Source organism: Glycine max, chromosome 18, assembly GCF_000004515.6.
Source record: "Glycine max cultivar Williams 82 chromosome 18, Glycine_max_v4.0, whole genome shotgun sequence".
Classification (NCBI taxonomy): domain Eukaryota; kingdom Viridiplantae; phylum Streptophyta; class Magnoliopsida; order Fabales; family Fabaceae; genus Glycine; species Glycine max.
The window spans coordinates 54,243,814-54,261,396 of record NC_038254.2 but is presented as its reverse complement, the minus strand read 5'-3'; the positions used below and the strand labels follow the sequence as shown (position 1 = coordinate 54,261,396).

The window sequence follows — 17,583 nt, the reverse complement described above, 5'->3', positions numbered from 1 at the left end:
ATGATTTTGTTTTAATTGTTGATATAGCTCTTTTAAGTATCCTAAAAGTGTGATGTATACTTTAGATGATAAGACTAAAATTACTAAGCTTAATGACTAGATGAATATTTGAAATTTTTATTCTATCATCATAACTTTTACTCCTTACTTTTAAGTTATATTTTACATTTATTTTTCACTTTTAAATAAATATGTGATTTGACTTGAAATATTCTACATTTATGTTTTTTGCTTTTAAACAAATATCTTCTATATGAGGTGACTTGACTTGAAATATAATTAAACACTAAATATAATTTTCTCTTTAAATGAAAATTCACAATGTAATTTGATATTTTACGAAATACTAACTCCTTTAACTAAATATAACCAATGTGAATTAATATATTGATAAAAAAAATTCATTTTTTACAAATACGTTCCATACTATATTTTTGTTTAAAATATTGTTGGATTCTAAATGTGAGAGCTTTTGTAATCATAATTCAGATTATCATATGTGAAAATTGATTACTAGGTCTTTATATATAAAACAATATGATAAAAATTAATCTTTTAAATAGATCTTTATGTATGATCATATTAGTCTATGACTTTCGATCCAGACATGCATTAAAAAAAAAACAAAAAGATGTCTTTGTTTTAATATTATTTACTTAGTCCCATATTAGTGTTAGTTTTTACCATGTAAGCTCTTTATTAGATACGTGTGATGAAATTTTTCATAATGAAATAATTAATAATAATGTAGTATATAAGATGCTGATTTTATGAGTTTTAGTTTCACAGCGTGTCTGTTCTCCTTCCCATCCCATCCTTCCCCTCGTTCCTCCTGTCCTGGCTCCCCTTTCCCCCAATGCTGTAATTCTCTTTGTCTTCTTCTCTTCCCACATTTCCCTTCCATGTAACCTAATTACCCTTCTCTTTCTCTTCCTCATTCTCATTCCATTAAACTCTCATATGTAGCACAACCCTTTTCACCCTCTTGATTTCCCTATGAATCCTCTTTCTCTCTCTCCACACCCCATTCAGCCTGCTTCATTCTTCACTCCTATTTCTTCATTGAGTTTCATTGCAAATTTCTATTGAATGCATCTGATTTGTGTTTGCAATAAAGACCATATGCCTTGAGTCCACAGGTTTGATAAAAAAAAAACATTTTTTTATTCATTTTTTTTGTGCTCTTGCCTGCATATGAATTATGGGTTTAATCTATTTTTTGGCATCTGGGGTTGGATTGTTTTGTGCTGTGGGGTTTCAGGTCTGTTTGTTTTCATGTTTTGATTTGTTAACTTTGGTTGATGACTAGGGTTTTTTGGGGTGGAGGGGTGCCTTTGTTTTGGAGGGTGGTGTTATCTTTTCCAATGGTTGTTGGATTTATTTTTCTGAGGCTGTTGTATGGGTGAATTGTTTCAGTGGTTTGGAGATTTGGGGTTTGGAGTTTGAAGTTGTTGGTGTTGGTTTTGCTGTGATTTTGTTGAGACATGAATCGTAGAGTGAGGAGGAAGCTGGCGAGGAAAAGCAAAGGGAATGTGGTGCAGTCTAGTTTCCCTGAAGTTCAAGATGAGGTTTTGGATTTGGAAACTCAAAGGCAAGGGGTTGTTGATTGGAAGTGTTTGCCTGATGATACAGTAATTCAGCTATTGTCATGTTTGAGTTATCGAGATCGAGCTAGCTTGTCGTCAACTTGTAAGACATGGAGGTCTCTTGGTAGCTTGCCGTGTTTGTGGAGTTCTCTGGATCTTCGTTCGCACAGGTTTGATGCTGGCATGGCTTCGTCGCTTGCTCCCAGGTGTGTGCATCTTCAGAAGCTTAGGTTTCGCGGGGCAGAGTCTGCTGATGCAATAATTCATCTTCAAGCTAGGAACTTGCGTGAGTTGAGCGGTGACTATTGCAGGAAGATTACTGATGCAACTCTTTCGGTGATTGTGGCTCGGCATGAGTTTCTTGAGAGCCTTCAGCTCGGACCGGATTTCTGTGAGAGAATAAGTAGTGATGCTATTAAAGCAATAGCTCATTGCTGTCCTAAATTGAATAAACTTAGACTATCAGGCATCAGGGACGTAAATGCTGATGCTATTAATGCTTTGGCTAAGCATTGTTCAAAGTTGACTGATATTGGGTTCATTGATTGTCTGAATGTTGATGAGGTTGCGCTGGGAAATGTGTTATCAGTTCGTTTCCTTTCTGTTGCGGGGACATCGAGTATGAAGTGGGGTGTGGTTTCCCATCTCTGGCATAAACTTCCTAACCTGATTGGGTTAGATGTTTCAAGAACTGATATTGGTCCATCTGCTCTTTTAAGAATGTTATCCTTATCACAGAATTTGAGGGTTTTAATTGCTCTGAGTTGTCCTATCCTTGAAGAAGACACCAGCTTCTCTGCTAGCAAATATAAAAGCAAGTTATTAATTTCCCTTCGTACTGATATTTTTAAAGGACTGGCTTCTTTATTTTTTGATAATACAAAGAGAGGAAAGAATGTATTTTTAGACTGGAGGACCTCAAAGAATAATGATAAGGACCTCAATGAAATTATACCCTGGCTTGAGTGGATGCTATCCCATACACTTTTGCGTTCTGCTGAGAATCCCCAACAGGGTCTTGATAGTTTCTGGGTTGAACAAGGTGGAGCGCTTTTGCTTAGTCTAATGCAGAGTTCTCAAGAGGATGTTCAAGAGAGGGCAGCCACAGGTCTTGCAACTTTTGTTGTAATTGATGACGAAAATGCTAGCATAGATTGTGGAAGGGCTGAAGCAGTTATGCGAGATGGAGGCATACGCCTTCTACTTGGCCTCGCAAAATCTTGGAGAGAAGGGCTTCAATCTGAGGCAGCCAAGGTACTCTTTTTTCCCATTTGTGTATATAATTTGGTCAACCTGATCATTTCTAGTCACTTTTACTTGTACTTTTGTCAGAAAAATTGATATTTTCATTTTGTTGAGGTACTCTTAATATTTGATGCCTTTTACATGCATATTTCACTAGAAACCCGAGCTAAGAAAAATCTGACACAATCAATGTGTATTTGTCCTCCAAACTTTCTAAATTTGTGTAGGCCATTGCAAATTTGTCCGTCAATGCCAATGTGGCCAAAGCTGTTGCAGAAGAGGGTGGGATTGAGATTCTTGCTGGGTTGGCCAGGTCAATGAACAAGCTAGTGGCTGAAGAGGCTGCTGGAGGATTATGGAATCTCTCTGTTGGAGAAGAGCACAAGGTTGGAATTTGGATTTTGTATCTTATTTAGTTTTTCATTTGTTGAAATTTAATGCTTAAAGTTTGAAGTATTCCATCATAGGGTGCCATTGCTGAAGCTGGTGGAATACAAGCTTTAGTGGATCTTATATTCAAGTGGTCCTCTAGTGGAGATGGAGTTTTAGTAAGTTTATCTGATTTTATGGTTATGAGCTTGTTAAGGGCCTTCCATTATATTGCTTCTTATATCCAGTAATGGAAGTTGCTGTTTTACAATGCATATGGCAGTTGGTTGATTACATGGTTTTTATTTTTCAGGAACGTGCGGCTGGTGCATTGGCTAATTTGGCAGCTGATGACAAGTGTAGTACAGAGGTTGCAACGGCAGGAGGTGTACATGCTCTAGTGATGCTTGCTCGTAACTGCAAATTTGAGGGAGTGCAAGAGCAGGTAGCACTTCATTTTATTATTTGGGTACCATCCAGTTCAGTTGCTAAAATCTTTGAAGCTGTTTTATTAGGTAGATAATACTTGCCAATTGAATATTGGAACTTATGATAGTTATTTTAAAATGCTCTTATGATTGTGTTCATGATAGATAATTCATAGAATTAGGGCCTAACTCAATCCCATAAAACTGGCTTGTAAGGTGAGCACCACTCAAGCTGTATAAGCTCTATTTAAGCCATATCTCTAGTCGATGTAGGAATAAACACTGTCCTTGAGGCTGCAATTAAGGTGGGCTAGGGGTGACTGCAATTAAGGCGATTCTCCAACAATAATTGTTATTTCCCTTTTGTTCCTCTGCCAAGGTGTGGGGCTACAAAATTGTGTGGTTGGTGGATTATTTTGAATTTTTACCGACTAATCCTTAACTAAGAAGTTGGACGGCTTAGCAATGCCTAACTCCTGTTGACATTGGTGGTGCCATTGCATTACAAGGTGTTTACTTGCATCTAGAATTTCAGTCCATTTCTTGATTCCTTTATTGAATTTTTGGACTTATATTCTCTGACACTATCTTATGTCAATGTTATTAAATGGCAGTGCCATGGCAGATTTTTGCCAACCACCATAGGTAATTTGTGAAGGGAGGCCAGCTATGGCAGCGCCATAGGCCACAATGGTATGCTTATATGGCAGACTTTTGGCCTTCCGCCATATTCTGCCATCTGCCATTGATAACATTGTCTCATCTTTCCTATTCTTAATAGACAATGACGTAGACATAAGTGGAACAAGAATCATGAATCAACAATTTCTATATGTGGTTATCAAAATATGCATGAATTTTCTTTTTCTCTCTGCTAAATTTAGGACCATCAGTTACACCTCTCGGAAGTTACTTGAATATGTCATTTCAGTTTTGAGGGAGATGTAGTCTACATTGTGTCTTATTCTGGTCAATGGTCATGTGCCAGTGTCACATGGGGGATGGAATGCATGTCTTAGCTGTGATTCTGCAAATATAGATAATGCTATTGATGATCTAGCTAAGAGATGCTTTATATCATTTCCTATGAATCAGCATGTCTTCATGTTTACCTTAATTACAGATGCATGCACATTATTTTTTAAATTAAATATTGATTCTTCAGTTGTATGTTTTTTCAAATCTTGTCCTCTCCATTGAGGGATGTAAGTGAATTGGTCTAGGATGATTAACATAACTACTGTTAAATATCAGGCTGCTCGTGCATTGGCTAACTTAGCTGCCCATGGAGATAGTAACAGTAACAATGCCGCTGTTGGACAAGAAGCAGGTGCTCTTGATGCTCTCGTTCAACTTACTCGCTCTCCCCATGAGGGTGTCAGGTATTCTTAAACTGGTCTTTGTGTGCGTGTGCTATTCTACTATGTATTGCTTTAATGCTTTTATTAAAAATTAAAGGATTAGAAGGAATAGAGGAAGATAGATGGAGGAAATGCATCCGAATATGTTTTTCTTATGAGGCTCTGAATAATTGTGATACAAAACACTGACTTAACACCTGTATTAATAAATTATATTTCTCAACACTCCTGGTTAAGTTTGCTACGATAAACTCACTTAAATTTAATATTAACCTTGAAAGTTGTAACTTCTGTATGGACTTCACAAACAATGACTTGAATCACAATATGATTGAAAAAAAGGGGCATTGCTTGTAGAAATTGGCTTCACAAGTCTATCCATTTATATTTACCCAATTGTTTAAGTTTGTGAGATCATTGGTTCATGAAAGGTATACCTTTAATGCTTCTTCTTTTGACCTGTGATCTTGTATCTTGGAAAATATTGCATTCACTCCAACATTGCTTTAACTTTCTGATATTTATTCAGGCAAGAGGCTGCTGGTGCACTTTGGAATTTGTCATTTGACGATAGAAATCGAGAGGCCATTGCTGCAGCTGGAGGAGTTCAGGCCTTGGTAAGTTTTGTACCATGTAAAGCCAACTTTATTTAAATAGAATTATAGAAAAAATGGATAGTATTAAATAGATATAGAAAGATACAAGGGATGATAAAAAACATTCCAAAAGACTGAAAATCTGAGACAGAAAAAAGGACAAACCTGCACTATAAACCATTGTTGAATTTAGAGCGGGGTAGTGACGGAAAGAGACTGGGAGATAGAATGGAATTGCTTTCTTCTACAGTTCATCCTTTATGCAGAACATCAATATTAGAGATATAATATTCTACTGTTAATAATCTTCTACAATACATTTTTGAATGGATATAAAGTGTCTTAATTCAAATTGTTTTTCCATGTCATGAGAAAGAACATTGAAGTTAATCCATTTTTAGGGAGCAAATTTCAATCATAAAAGTGAAGTTAGACTTTTTAAAATACATTCTTATAAATGATTTGTGATAAATGTTAATTTTTATTGCAATCATGATTTTGTGCAATAAATTTTTTGAAGATTATGAATTAATGTTTCACAATCATTTTCAGTTTTATTTGACAGTTAATATGTAGAGGCTATAGAGATGAATATCTTTTTCCCCTTTTCTGAAGAAAAATAATCTTTTTTATGGATCTTGTAAATCCTTTTACCAGATCATTGATCATGTAGAACTGTAGGAGACTGAAAAGTTTAGTATGCTGATGTTTTGACATTGTGGTTTATATAGGTTGCTCTTGCCCAAGCTTGTGCTAATGCCTCCCCTGGACTTCAAGAGAGGGCTGCTGGTGCTCTGTGGGGATTGTCAGTCTCGGAAACTAATAGGTACTTTTAAGAGTTCAGTTTATTATCTTATTCCAATCCCAATGATATTGCTCCCTGAATCTTGATTCTTAAGACTTTTTTTGAAACTCTTATCATATATGATGGAGTATTGGGGTAGACCACTTTTGTACTAAAAATGATGTTTCTCTTTTATATCCAATTGATTACATTCTTTCAAAATTCAGAGTGTAGTATTATTAGTTTTTGGATTTGGACGAGTTTATTGTATTGGTCTTTTGCTTTCTTGTGTTCCCTAATTTCCTTTCATTTTTTTATCTCCTTTTTTGGGTTCCAGAGGATTCTTTGTAGATTTTTTTCGTATTATTCTTGCTTCCTTTTTGGAAAATCCTTTTTTCTTTTATTTTTTTAATTTATAAAAATGATAGAGTTTTGGAATCTTCTCACCTGCTTTCATAATCCCAATATTTGTTATCCTATCTCCATTCTTATTTTGAACTTAAATCTTTATGATGAGCTATTGAGGAAATTTGGAAATCTTAGAATAGGGTTTCTACCACTCCCCCCTTTCCTTTTAATATTTTAATTTCACTCTTTTTTGATCTTATTGCAATATCTTCTATGATTATCTAATTCCAAATCTCTCTCTTCCATTCCCTTCATCCAATTCCATATTGGCCTAAGGTTTAATAATTAATATCCTTTTTTTTTCTGATGGAATTTTGGTTTTTGTGTGGGGAATGCTGGTGTTTTTGTAATTGCATATTATTTCAGACTTCTTTGTGCTATCGGTTCAGACTTATCCTGTAATTTTGTCTTCTTTGTTCCTCCTCACTAATTCAGCATAATAACTTAGTCTGCTGCCAAAATCTAGCATAAATAATTTATTCTCTTGAATGAAAATATGGAATGAATGATCTGAGTGCAAGGCATCAAGGGAATGCATTGGAATCACATCGGATAGTCAATTGCCATTGATCCTTGTGATATCTTAAATGTGGTATATATGCAGTGGAAAAGCTAAGTATGAGTGTTGCTAGGCTTTTTAGTGGTGGTTGATTGTTGTTCAATTGTGGCACAACAGGGAACAACTCTATGGATGGAGATCTGTAACAGTGGAAACTTTGTCTTTATTCAGTTGACATTTTAGGAGGGGAGGGTGGTTTTTCTGCTTGGATTTTTTTGGAATGTTGGGATCTTATTCAATCAGAATTGGTACATTTTCTTTTCTAAGTGCTAATGTCAGTTGATTCAAGTTTCATTTTTGAAATGGAATTGTAATTCAACTTCTGAAGAGAAAGAAAGTATTGAGTTAAGTAACCTCTTTAGGAAATAGAACATTCTGGGTGGAGATTATGTTTGTTGGAAAGAGTGCTAATCTCTAGGGTAAAGCTTATAATCAAGGTGCAACTTTTTCCTACTTGAGTGCATTTGTTCTAGTGCTTTAATCAATCAGACTTCCACCTACCTCAGCCTTGTCAATGCAGAATACTGGCAAAGTTACCCATCCCCTGCCCTTCAGAGAACTTGCCTCTGGCAGTTTTGTGCCTTTCTAGAAATTGAAGTCATGACCTTTGATTCTTATACCACTTGTTGGATTGATCGTTTACAGAAGGTTAGTGGGAAATGTGATGGCTTAGCTAAGTCTAAAGAATGAAGGAAAAAATTTGAGGGTTACGTGAGAAGCATATATATGGGACAATGTTGTCAAAATTACAATTTTTACTTGTAAAATTGAATGGGATCGCTGTGGAGTGGATCATACTAGGATTGACAGGCAAATTCACTGAGTTGAAGACCCGTGACATTGTAGGTTGGGAAGCCCAGTGCAGAGAAAACCCATTTTCGTGGTTTTTCGCCCTAAAAAGTTTTTCCCTTTAAGCAATGTTTCTCTTCTCTCACTCAGCCGACTGATTCGTGTCACCTTTACTTTGCCACACAGCATGACGTACTCTTTTCTTTCTCTACATCCCCTATTTTGAGTTTAACGCGTCTCTTGTTTTGATTTTTCTTTCTCCCCATTGCCAACCTTTTTCTATCGGATTGCTATTAGTTGTGTGTGTCTTGTTCCTTTTTTTTGGGTTGGTTTCTAACTCTAGATAATTTTGGTTTGTGGATCATATTAATCTGGTTGTTTCTATAACTCATATTGGGCTTGTTCTGGGCCTTTGAAATAAAGCCTCTGATTTTGGTTTCTCCCCACCCCTCTTTCTGCTCTTTTTTTCTTCTTATTTTTTTCTTTATAATCTTTAAAAAAAGCAAGCGTACCCCAGTGTGCCCAGAGGCTCCTCGCCTTTATAATCATTATTAAATATTAAATTGAATTAAGATAATATGATCAAACTGTCTATGGAAACTAAATTAAAAATAGGAAACAAGAAACTAAGTAGTTAATTATGCTGCTGTAGCGGTGATTCGCAGGGTGCGGTTGCAGATTAGGAACAGGCATGGCATGACGCAAAATGATAATGCATTGCAAGTTTGTCATCGTGGTTGAAGTGGCCGTGTTTTGCAGCTAAACTACCATTTTCATGGGCATAAATGGTTGTGATTCCAAAGAGGTGTCAAGTTTTTTTACTTTTCAGGAGAGGCAGAGACATTTTGCTATTTCTTGCAAGACAAATATGTTCTGCAACTCTGACGATGCAGAAAGAGTTAAAGAGAAAGTGAGACATTAGGGTTTCTTGTGATTTCGGTGAGACAGAAAGAGTTGCAGAGAAAGATTAGGCAAAAGGACTTTTCTGAAAGAAGATGGTGGCTGATGGGAGAAAGAGAAAGAAACTAGGGTTTCTCACTTTCTTTTACTTTATGGGTCTAGGTCTTGTATTTTGGGTCAGAGTGGGGTATTGGGCCTAAATCTTAAATTGGCCACTCTCCAACCCAACAATATTAATCATATATAAATACTATTTTCGCCGGAGAGTTTTTTTTCTCCTCTTTTTATAATTAATCATTTGTTATACTATTGTAAAAACATAAAGTACTCTATAAAATTTAAAAATATAGAAAAAATATTTATACAGAATATATATAAATTTTATTTCTACTTATATGCATTTCATTTAATTATTACATTATATATATATATATATATATATATATATATATATATAGAGAGAGAGAGAGAGAGAGAGAGAGAGAGAGAGAGAGAGAGAGAGAGAGAGAGAGAGAATAGCTGCCATCCCACTGTAGCATTTTTGGGGTTGTTGGCTGCGCACTATCTGGCGTTGACTTTCTAGAAGAGAAATCAGGGAAGGAAAACAAGGAAATAGGGAAGTAGAATCAAGATAACATCATGATAGTATGTCAACTCTTAATACACTTATATGGATTTATTATATGTTATACTTTAAGCAGATTACAAGGAGCCATTATTGTTGGGTCCAGGGAGGTACAAAATATTGGTTAGGAAACTAAACTTATGGATTGTTACCCATCCAAACATATCCTGTTGAATTCCCAATGTGACGGTCATTGTGATGCCATGATTCGTATCCTCAATTATAAAGGAGCAATGGGAGAAAGCCTAATCTATGAACATAGGGGAGTAAGACATTTGCAAATCGTTGGATACTAAAATGCTGATTGGGTAGTCTCTCCTATGGATAGATGATCAACTTCTAGGTATTGTGTATTCATAGTGGCAATCTTATATCCTGGAAAAGTAAGAAACTAAGTGAAATTGCAATGTGAAGTGCATAAAATACCAAGCCATTGTCTCAGCTACTTGCAACCTCATTTGGTTAAAGCAACTGATGAAAAAGCTTTGATTTGGGGAGATTATACAAATGATGCTTATATGTCACAATCAAGTGGCTTTACATAATGCTTCCAAGCTGGTGTTTTTGTCAAAAGACCAAACATGCTGATGTAGACCGTCATTTCATTAGGGAATATATCCTATCAGGAGATATCACCACACCACTAGCTTTGTCATATAATGACCAATTATGGATGTCTTCATCAATTCCCCAAGAGGTGGTTCTAAATAAGCTCATTATATGTTAGTCTTGGTGGAATTCACCGAAAAAAGGCTTGATGGAATGTTGGTTATGTAATTAGTCTTGGTGCTTATTCTGGTGACTAGGTTCCTTGTATATATATATAGATATTTTACTCAGCGAAAATAATATTGTATTATATGTTAATCAGTACAAGTTGTACTGTTGAAATTACACATTGGGCCAAATTTAGCAGGACTATGGTTCCCTAATATAGAGTAAATTGAATTAGGAAACCATAATTCTGGCAGTTTGCTTGGCCCACAACTACCCAACATACATATAGATTCCCACCCTAATCACATAAATGCCTCCTTCATATTGCTGGACCAGTGATGAAACGATACGTCAAAATCCTTATTCAGATTTTTTTGCCAAGTCCAGCAAAGAAACACTGCATCGTCCAGTATCTTACTACCATTAAAACTGTCCCCTTCAAAAACAATGTTATTTTGATGCTGCCAAATACTCCAGGTCAAGGAGATCCACCAGCATTTCCAAATCTGAGAACTAGAGCCATTTTGATTCCAAAGCACGTGCTGGAGGAAATGCATTCTTGGGCTCTGTGGAAGTGGTCCTGAAGTGTTTGTCCACGATACTGATTCCCACCAGAGTGGCATTATTTTGCTGCAAGTAAAGAATATATGTATTGCATCCTCATCTTTATATTTGCAGAAAGGACATGTGGGATCATTTATTTCCACATTTCGCCTGCGCAAGTTCATTTTCGATGGTAATCTGTCCCTGAGTAGTCTCCATGCGAAAAATGCAGCTTTGCTAGGAGCCTTGACCTTCCATAATTCAGTAAAAACACCATCCTGATTTTCATCAGTTTGGGTTGACATAAGCTTCTTGTACCCGCTCCTTGTTGAATAGACACTTGATGCATCTTCCTTCCAAATCCACTTGTCTTCTCGGTCCGGGTGGATGCTGATATCTTCTAAATCTTGTAAAAACTTTACAGCCATTTCCATCTCATCATCAAAAAGTTGCCTTCTCCATTTAAAGTCCCATTTCCAACCTGTAGCTGTGAAGGTGCCCATCATCTTTATGAGATGTTGTTGCTGTTTGGAAATAGAGAAAAGTGTGGGGTATTTAAACTTAAATGGGAAATTAAGACTTGTTTATTCATGTGTGAGTAGTTTAATATCTATTGAGTTCTTCATAGTGTAAATATTCTCTCCTTAATCATCATATGCTTTGCAATTTACCCTCTTAACTGCATCATAGATAGTTTCCAACGGACTTTTTCAAAAGCAAAATGAATTAGGGGACCTGTTCTGGTCCATATAGTTCTTAGTTTTCTCTAATAAAATAAATGATTCTAGTTCAATGTGCCCTTGGTATGGTTTTAACCCTTGTTGGTAACTTCTAAAACATTCTTACTTGTAACACATGATTTTGTTTCTTTTCTTTGACTAATATATGGATTTTGTTTGCTTAGTGTTGCCATTGGACGAGAAGGAGGTGTTGCACCTCTGATTGCACTTGCACGGTCTGAAGCAGAGGTAACTTGTTCCCTTGATGCTTGATGTTTGTGGATATGTTTATTAATCAGTGCTAGACAAGTACATAAAAATGCCGAAAAAGTATCCCTTTTTGGTGTATTGATTTGTTCATTGTTGGCATTATTTACATTCTTTTAATTCGCTTTAGAGTAGTTGTTTGCACTTATATTGGTGTGTTCCACAAGTCTTTTTCTCTTTTAGGGTTTATTAATATTTTTTCATATTAATTCATAGTTTGTAACATTTGTTATCTGGGTTACACAGGTGGTTAAACAGAACAACTTATATTTGCTGCTAGGCTGTTGTCAGCATCTTCCTTTGGTTTTTAATAAAGTGACTTCTCTAGGTTATGATAAAAGGGTTGCTTCGAGTTATTGTTGTCATGAACAAACAATCACAAAAGGCTTAAGCTGTTTAGTGAAGACATGTGAATGGTTTTTATATTACAATTAACATTCCCTCTCATGCAAGAGCTGTTTGGGCTTGAAGTGTGGATAATTCTCAGGCCTACCTCTCTTGTGTTGAAATTAAACCTTTTATTAGAGAAATGGGGGTTGCAAGGATTGAACTCTAGAGATTTGATCATAGATTTTCTTATACCTTGTCATAAACCAACAATCCCAAAAGCTTAAGTTGTTAGGTGAAGATACATGAATGATTTATATTACATCTATAACAACTTTAGTTTTGGAAATTCTCACCATATATACTAAACCTTTCCCCACATGAATCTGATGATAGAAAGAGTAACAACTAATGACTTTGGTTGCATACGTATATACATATAACTATATAAGTGTAACCATTGCGCCAAAAGCCTTGGTCTTCTTGGCAGCTGGTGCATCTTCTAATGTATCATGAACTTCCATATGAATATCTGGTCTTGTTGTTTTTAAGCTTTCTTTATTTGTATTTTAGCCTCTTGTGGGCAATACTTTTTTGTGTATACTATGTGAGTTTTGGCTCCTTCATATTTTGCTCATAAGTATTTCTCATCTCACAAGCATTATATATATATATATATATATATATATATATTATTTTTTTCTTTTTCCTTTTTCTTTACCATCTTTATTTGTTTATATATGTAAAATTCTGATTAAATTCAAACCACTTTTCACTTTCAGGATGTTCATGAAACTGCCGCAGGAGCACTATGGAATCTGGCTTTCAATGCTAGCAATGCTCTAAGAATAGTAGAGGAAGGTGGAGTATCCGCACTTGTTGATCTCTGCTCTTCATCAGTTTCAAAAATGGCACGATTCATGGCTGCGTTGGCATTGGCTTACATGTTTGACGGGAGGTAATTAATTTGATTAAAACGTGCTGTGTGCTTATCACCCTTTTGGTTTGTTTCTTAGAATGCTTATTTTCTTATTTGATTAATGTCCTTTATTGAAGTTTGTTGAGATACTACATTTATTATGGAGATATGATGGAGCTTTGGTTTACGTTGTTTCTTTTCATATTTGATTTGATTTGTATTTATAGTAGAATGAATACGTTAAGCAAATGACAATGACTTTACTGTGGTAAAATAAATTGTTTAACCCATGAAACTTGGTATAAGAGATCATTTTATGCATATTATTTGAGCATCATGATATGTTTTGCAGAATGGATGAATATGCTTTAGTAGGCACTTCATCTGAAAGTATTTCTAAGAGTGTGAGCTTGGATGGAGCAAGAAGGATGGCTTTGAAACACATTGAAGCTTTTGTCCTTATGTTCTCTGATCCACAAGCATTTGCGGCTGCTGCTGCATCATCTGCTCCTGCAGCATTAGCACAGGTTACTGAAGGTGCGTGTATTCAAGAAGCAGGACATTTGAGATGCAGGTATCTTTTTCCTCCTCCTTATACACTAGTAAAAGTAGCTCTCTTCATTACAGTTGTAACTACCTCATACAAAGGTCTTGTTTTCTGATGATGCAAAGTCATTGTCTGCTGCCTGCTTCTCCGGTTTTCGTGGTTTCAGCGTCAAAATTTTATTTGTTGCAATACTGCATACAATTTTAAGTTTTTAGCACTTACACTCTTCTTCTTATATATTTAGTATGGGCATATAGTGGATATTTTGACCAATCATATTCTGAATGCTTGCTTCATGAAAGAATATTTTGTTTTCTTCTTTCAAAGTGCAGTTTTTACTCAACGACAATGTTTAACTAAAAAGTCTCCCACGTGTTTAATTCATGAACCATTAAGACTAGAAGGAGTTACAAAATTATTATATGATGGTTTAATATGTGTTTGTTATGTAAATCCTACTTTCAGCATGCTGTTTACTACATAAAAGCTAGGAGGTCAAATTTTTGTGGCTTGTGCCTCTTTCAGTGTAATGCCTGCTAGGTGTGTTGTGGGATAGGATTGTGTTTATAGCTTCTCTTCTGCCTTAGTCATAGATGTATAATATATCACATATGCATAGAGGCTGGACAGCTTCATTATGTTTCCTATTCTCTTTGTTTCTATGTTTTCCAAGGATTGTGCTTATCCCCTATAGTTCTACTTTCATTAACATTTTCTTTTTCAATTGTCCATGATTTATTTATTTTGGAATATCTGCTGTATTTTATTTGATTGTTTCTCAGTGGTGCTGAAATTGGAAGATTCATCACTATGCTACGGAATCCATCATCTATACTCAAGGCTTGTGCAGCATTTGCTCTTCTCCAGGTAACTATAGCAAGTAGCAACATACTTAATTTTCCTCTTTATATCTATATTTGATTTGAATTTTGATGCTCCTATGTGTTGATCTTTCAATTGCAGTTTACAATTCCTGGTGGACGACATGCCATGCACCATGCTAGCCTCATGCAGAGCTTGGGAGCACCAAGAGTTCTGCGTGGTGCAGCCGCAGCAGCAACTGCCCCACTTGAAGCAAAAATCTTCGCCAGAATTGTTCTTCGCAATCTTGAGTATCACCAGATAGAGCAAACGCTAGTGTAGATCATTCATTTGTTGTTTACAGTCCCCTTTTTTAAAATCATTTTGGACTTGTAATATTTCACATGTACACAAACTGCCCAATGTGTCATAAGAACACTAGTCGGTGACCGTGATGCATGTGATGTGAAGCAAGTTATAAATTGACAGGTTCTTATTTTTCATCTTTGGAACTGCTTAGAAAACAGTTCTTGTTGAGATGATGTATTTCTTCCCCCCTTGTACCAATCTCTTAATGTCAAGGCTGCAACAGATAGGCACATTGACATAAATTTTATTGCCTTGATGTTTTTTTTTTCTTTGTATTATTTTAAAGTATTATGTATAATTATGTTTAGAGCTATTTTAGAGACTTGTCAAAGTTTCGTTTCATTTTAGTTACCACCTAGAAATAGAATCTTGTTGGAATATATTTATGCTTTCTTTGCTTTGTCATTACTTTCGCCTTTGATTTTAGGTTAATTTATTTAGGGTTGGAAATGCTTATTGCCCTTTTTAAATTTCTTTAGTCTTTGTCTGCATTTTTATTAAAATTTTAAATAAATGTGTTTTTATTTTTTTATTCACAGACCATTTTTTTATAATTTAAATTGTATTAAATTTTAACTGAAATTTATTAACTTAAATAATCTTGTTAGTATAAACTTAAAGTTTTCGAGGAATAAATAGTTTATGTATTGATATGTTTGCTAATTTTTATTTCAACTTCCTTAAAAATCATATATCTTCTAATTTTATTAGTCTGTTAGATTAGTGCTGATTCATCATTATTGATCAGCCTATTTTCTCCCTATAAATACCTCACTCTATCATTATCATACGTCAATGAATTCATTCTTAGTTTTTAATACTTGATTTTCTCTTTTTTCTAATTTTAAATTTGAGCTTGAAAAACCCTAGCTTTTGGATTGGACCCCAATTCCCCGTAAATCCCTTCGTTGATACCAGAGAATGTTGAAGTTCCAAAACAATCATTTTATCGTTCACACCAATGTCGTCGAACTCGATAATAAAAACTAATAGAATAAAACTTTTTACTGTGATAGAATAAAACTTGAGCCTATCTTGAAAACATATATTAATAGATTAATAGAATAAAACTTTTTACTGTGATAGTGTATACAAATTAATTTTTTTAAAAAGTAATAATAATTGTCATCAAAATACAAATAAATAAATTTTTTGTATTTTCTTGATCAATTTGATTTTTTACTTAATTGTTTTATTCTTCAAATTTTCTCAACCTTCTATATTTCTTCAAATAATCAATATTTCTACGGCACACATTTATACTTAAAAATGTAAGAAAACAATGTCTATATCTTTTGATATATTGAAGGAAGGGGGGGGGTGTTTAAGACATGATGCTGTAACAAAATGTTAAATAGGAATTGAGAGTGTGCAGTTGAAAGATAAAACAAGTAGGGAGAAAAAAAATTTATATCAAATTTTGTTCTTATCATCATCATTGTCTTCATAGTCATAAAAGTATCTTGTTTTACATGATATGTTATGATATTGATACACAACACATGATATGATAAGTTTAAGTAGTAAAAAACTTGATTAGTTAATAAAGGATACTTTAGATAATTAAAATTGTAAGATAATTAAAAATGATGAGTAGATCAACAAATTCTCTGATATTGCCATCCTTAAAAGATAGTATTTGAAGAATTATTTACAATGAAGGATTTTTTTTAAGATCAATGTTAGATGTTAATTTGTTAGCGGAAGAAATTTGAATCCAAGGTCTCTACCTCTCTCTTTTTCCCTTCAACCACCAAATCATCCCTTTATAATTCCTACTGGAAAGAATTACTAAATTGTACTGTTAAAAGTATACTAATTTTAACATTATTGATAATTTTATACATACATTCCTTTTCAATTACATAATATCTTGTTTTAAATTGTATACTAATTCATGCAATACGCATGACAAATGTGCATGGTTTAATTTTTATATCCTATCGGTTTAAAGAGTCTTACACAATTAATCAATTAAAAATGGTTTTAAATATTACTTTAAAAAATTTTGTTAAAAAAGTCAACAATATTATTGTATATCACAAACAATTATTGTGAAAAATACAACTCAGTACAAAAGAATTGACAAAAACTACTGCATGAATTGACGTAGTTGATTTCCGTTTGATTTTAAGTTTTTTAATTTTTTTTTTTCTCAAGTTACTTTCTCCTTCTCGTAACTATTGATATTTTGGTCTTTTTTTTATCCTAAAAACAATTGATATTTTAGAAATTTAAAGTCTAGTTAGTTTTCTTTTCTTAATTATACCCTTATTTAATGCTACATTTTTTCATAACTATTGATGTTTTATCACCGACAATAAAATACTATTAATAAGGATATTTAAATTCAAATATAATTATACTTTACAATCATTAAATATTTCTCAATTAATATACATTAACCTTAAATATGAATAGTTATGGGATGAAGATAATATTTAATTTGTTAATTAGTCAATAAAAAGCCCCCTCTAAAGCACTAGTCCAATAATTGAATGAAAGTATAAAAAATATTTACATTGTCATACATTTTAATTAAATTTAATGTGCATAACAAATGATTAATCAATTACGTGTTATTGTTTGAAAAGTGGTTAATTTAAATAGCACATGTATAACAGGCAATGGAGGAATCCAACCCACAAATTTCAACTTTACCAATTGAACAAAACTCACTTACAATTAATTTCTAATTTGTTGTTGCTCATCACTTTTCTATGT

The 17,583-nt window shown here is 34.1% G+C and overlaps 1 protein-coding gene across 2 annotated transcripts; it reads left to right on the top strand.

Annotated features, from left to right (window-relative positions):
- Positions 1 to 774: 774 nt before the first annotated feature.
- LOC100819086 (protein ARABIDILLO 1) lies at positions 775 to 15,172 on the top strand. Of its 2 annotated transcripts, none has more exons than XM_003552452.5 (13): positions 775 to 1,139; positions 1,417 to 2,840; positions 3,059 to 3,217; positions 3,299 to 3,379; positions 3,514 to 3,645; positions 4,883 to 5,010; positions 5,519 to 5,606; positions 6,317 to 6,411; positions 11,815 to 11,878; positions 13,006 to 13,181; positions 13,495 to 13,716; positions 14,472 to 14,556; positions 14,653 to 15,172. In XM_003552452.5, exons 2-13 carry the CDS (start codon positions 1,485 to 1,487, stop codon positions 14,830 to 14,832), a joined length of 2,766 nt encoding a protein of 921 aa, XP_003552500.1. In that variant the 5' UTR covers positions 775 to 1,139; positions 1,417 to 1,484; the 3' UTR covers positions 14,833 to 15,172. The 2 variants fall into 2 exon arrangements, with proteins under 2 accessions (XP_003552500.1, XP_006602882.1); XM_006602819.4 differs by having other exon boundaries at positions 1,310 to 2,840.
- The last annotated feature ends 2,411 nt before the right edge of the window (positions 15,173 to 17,583 follow it).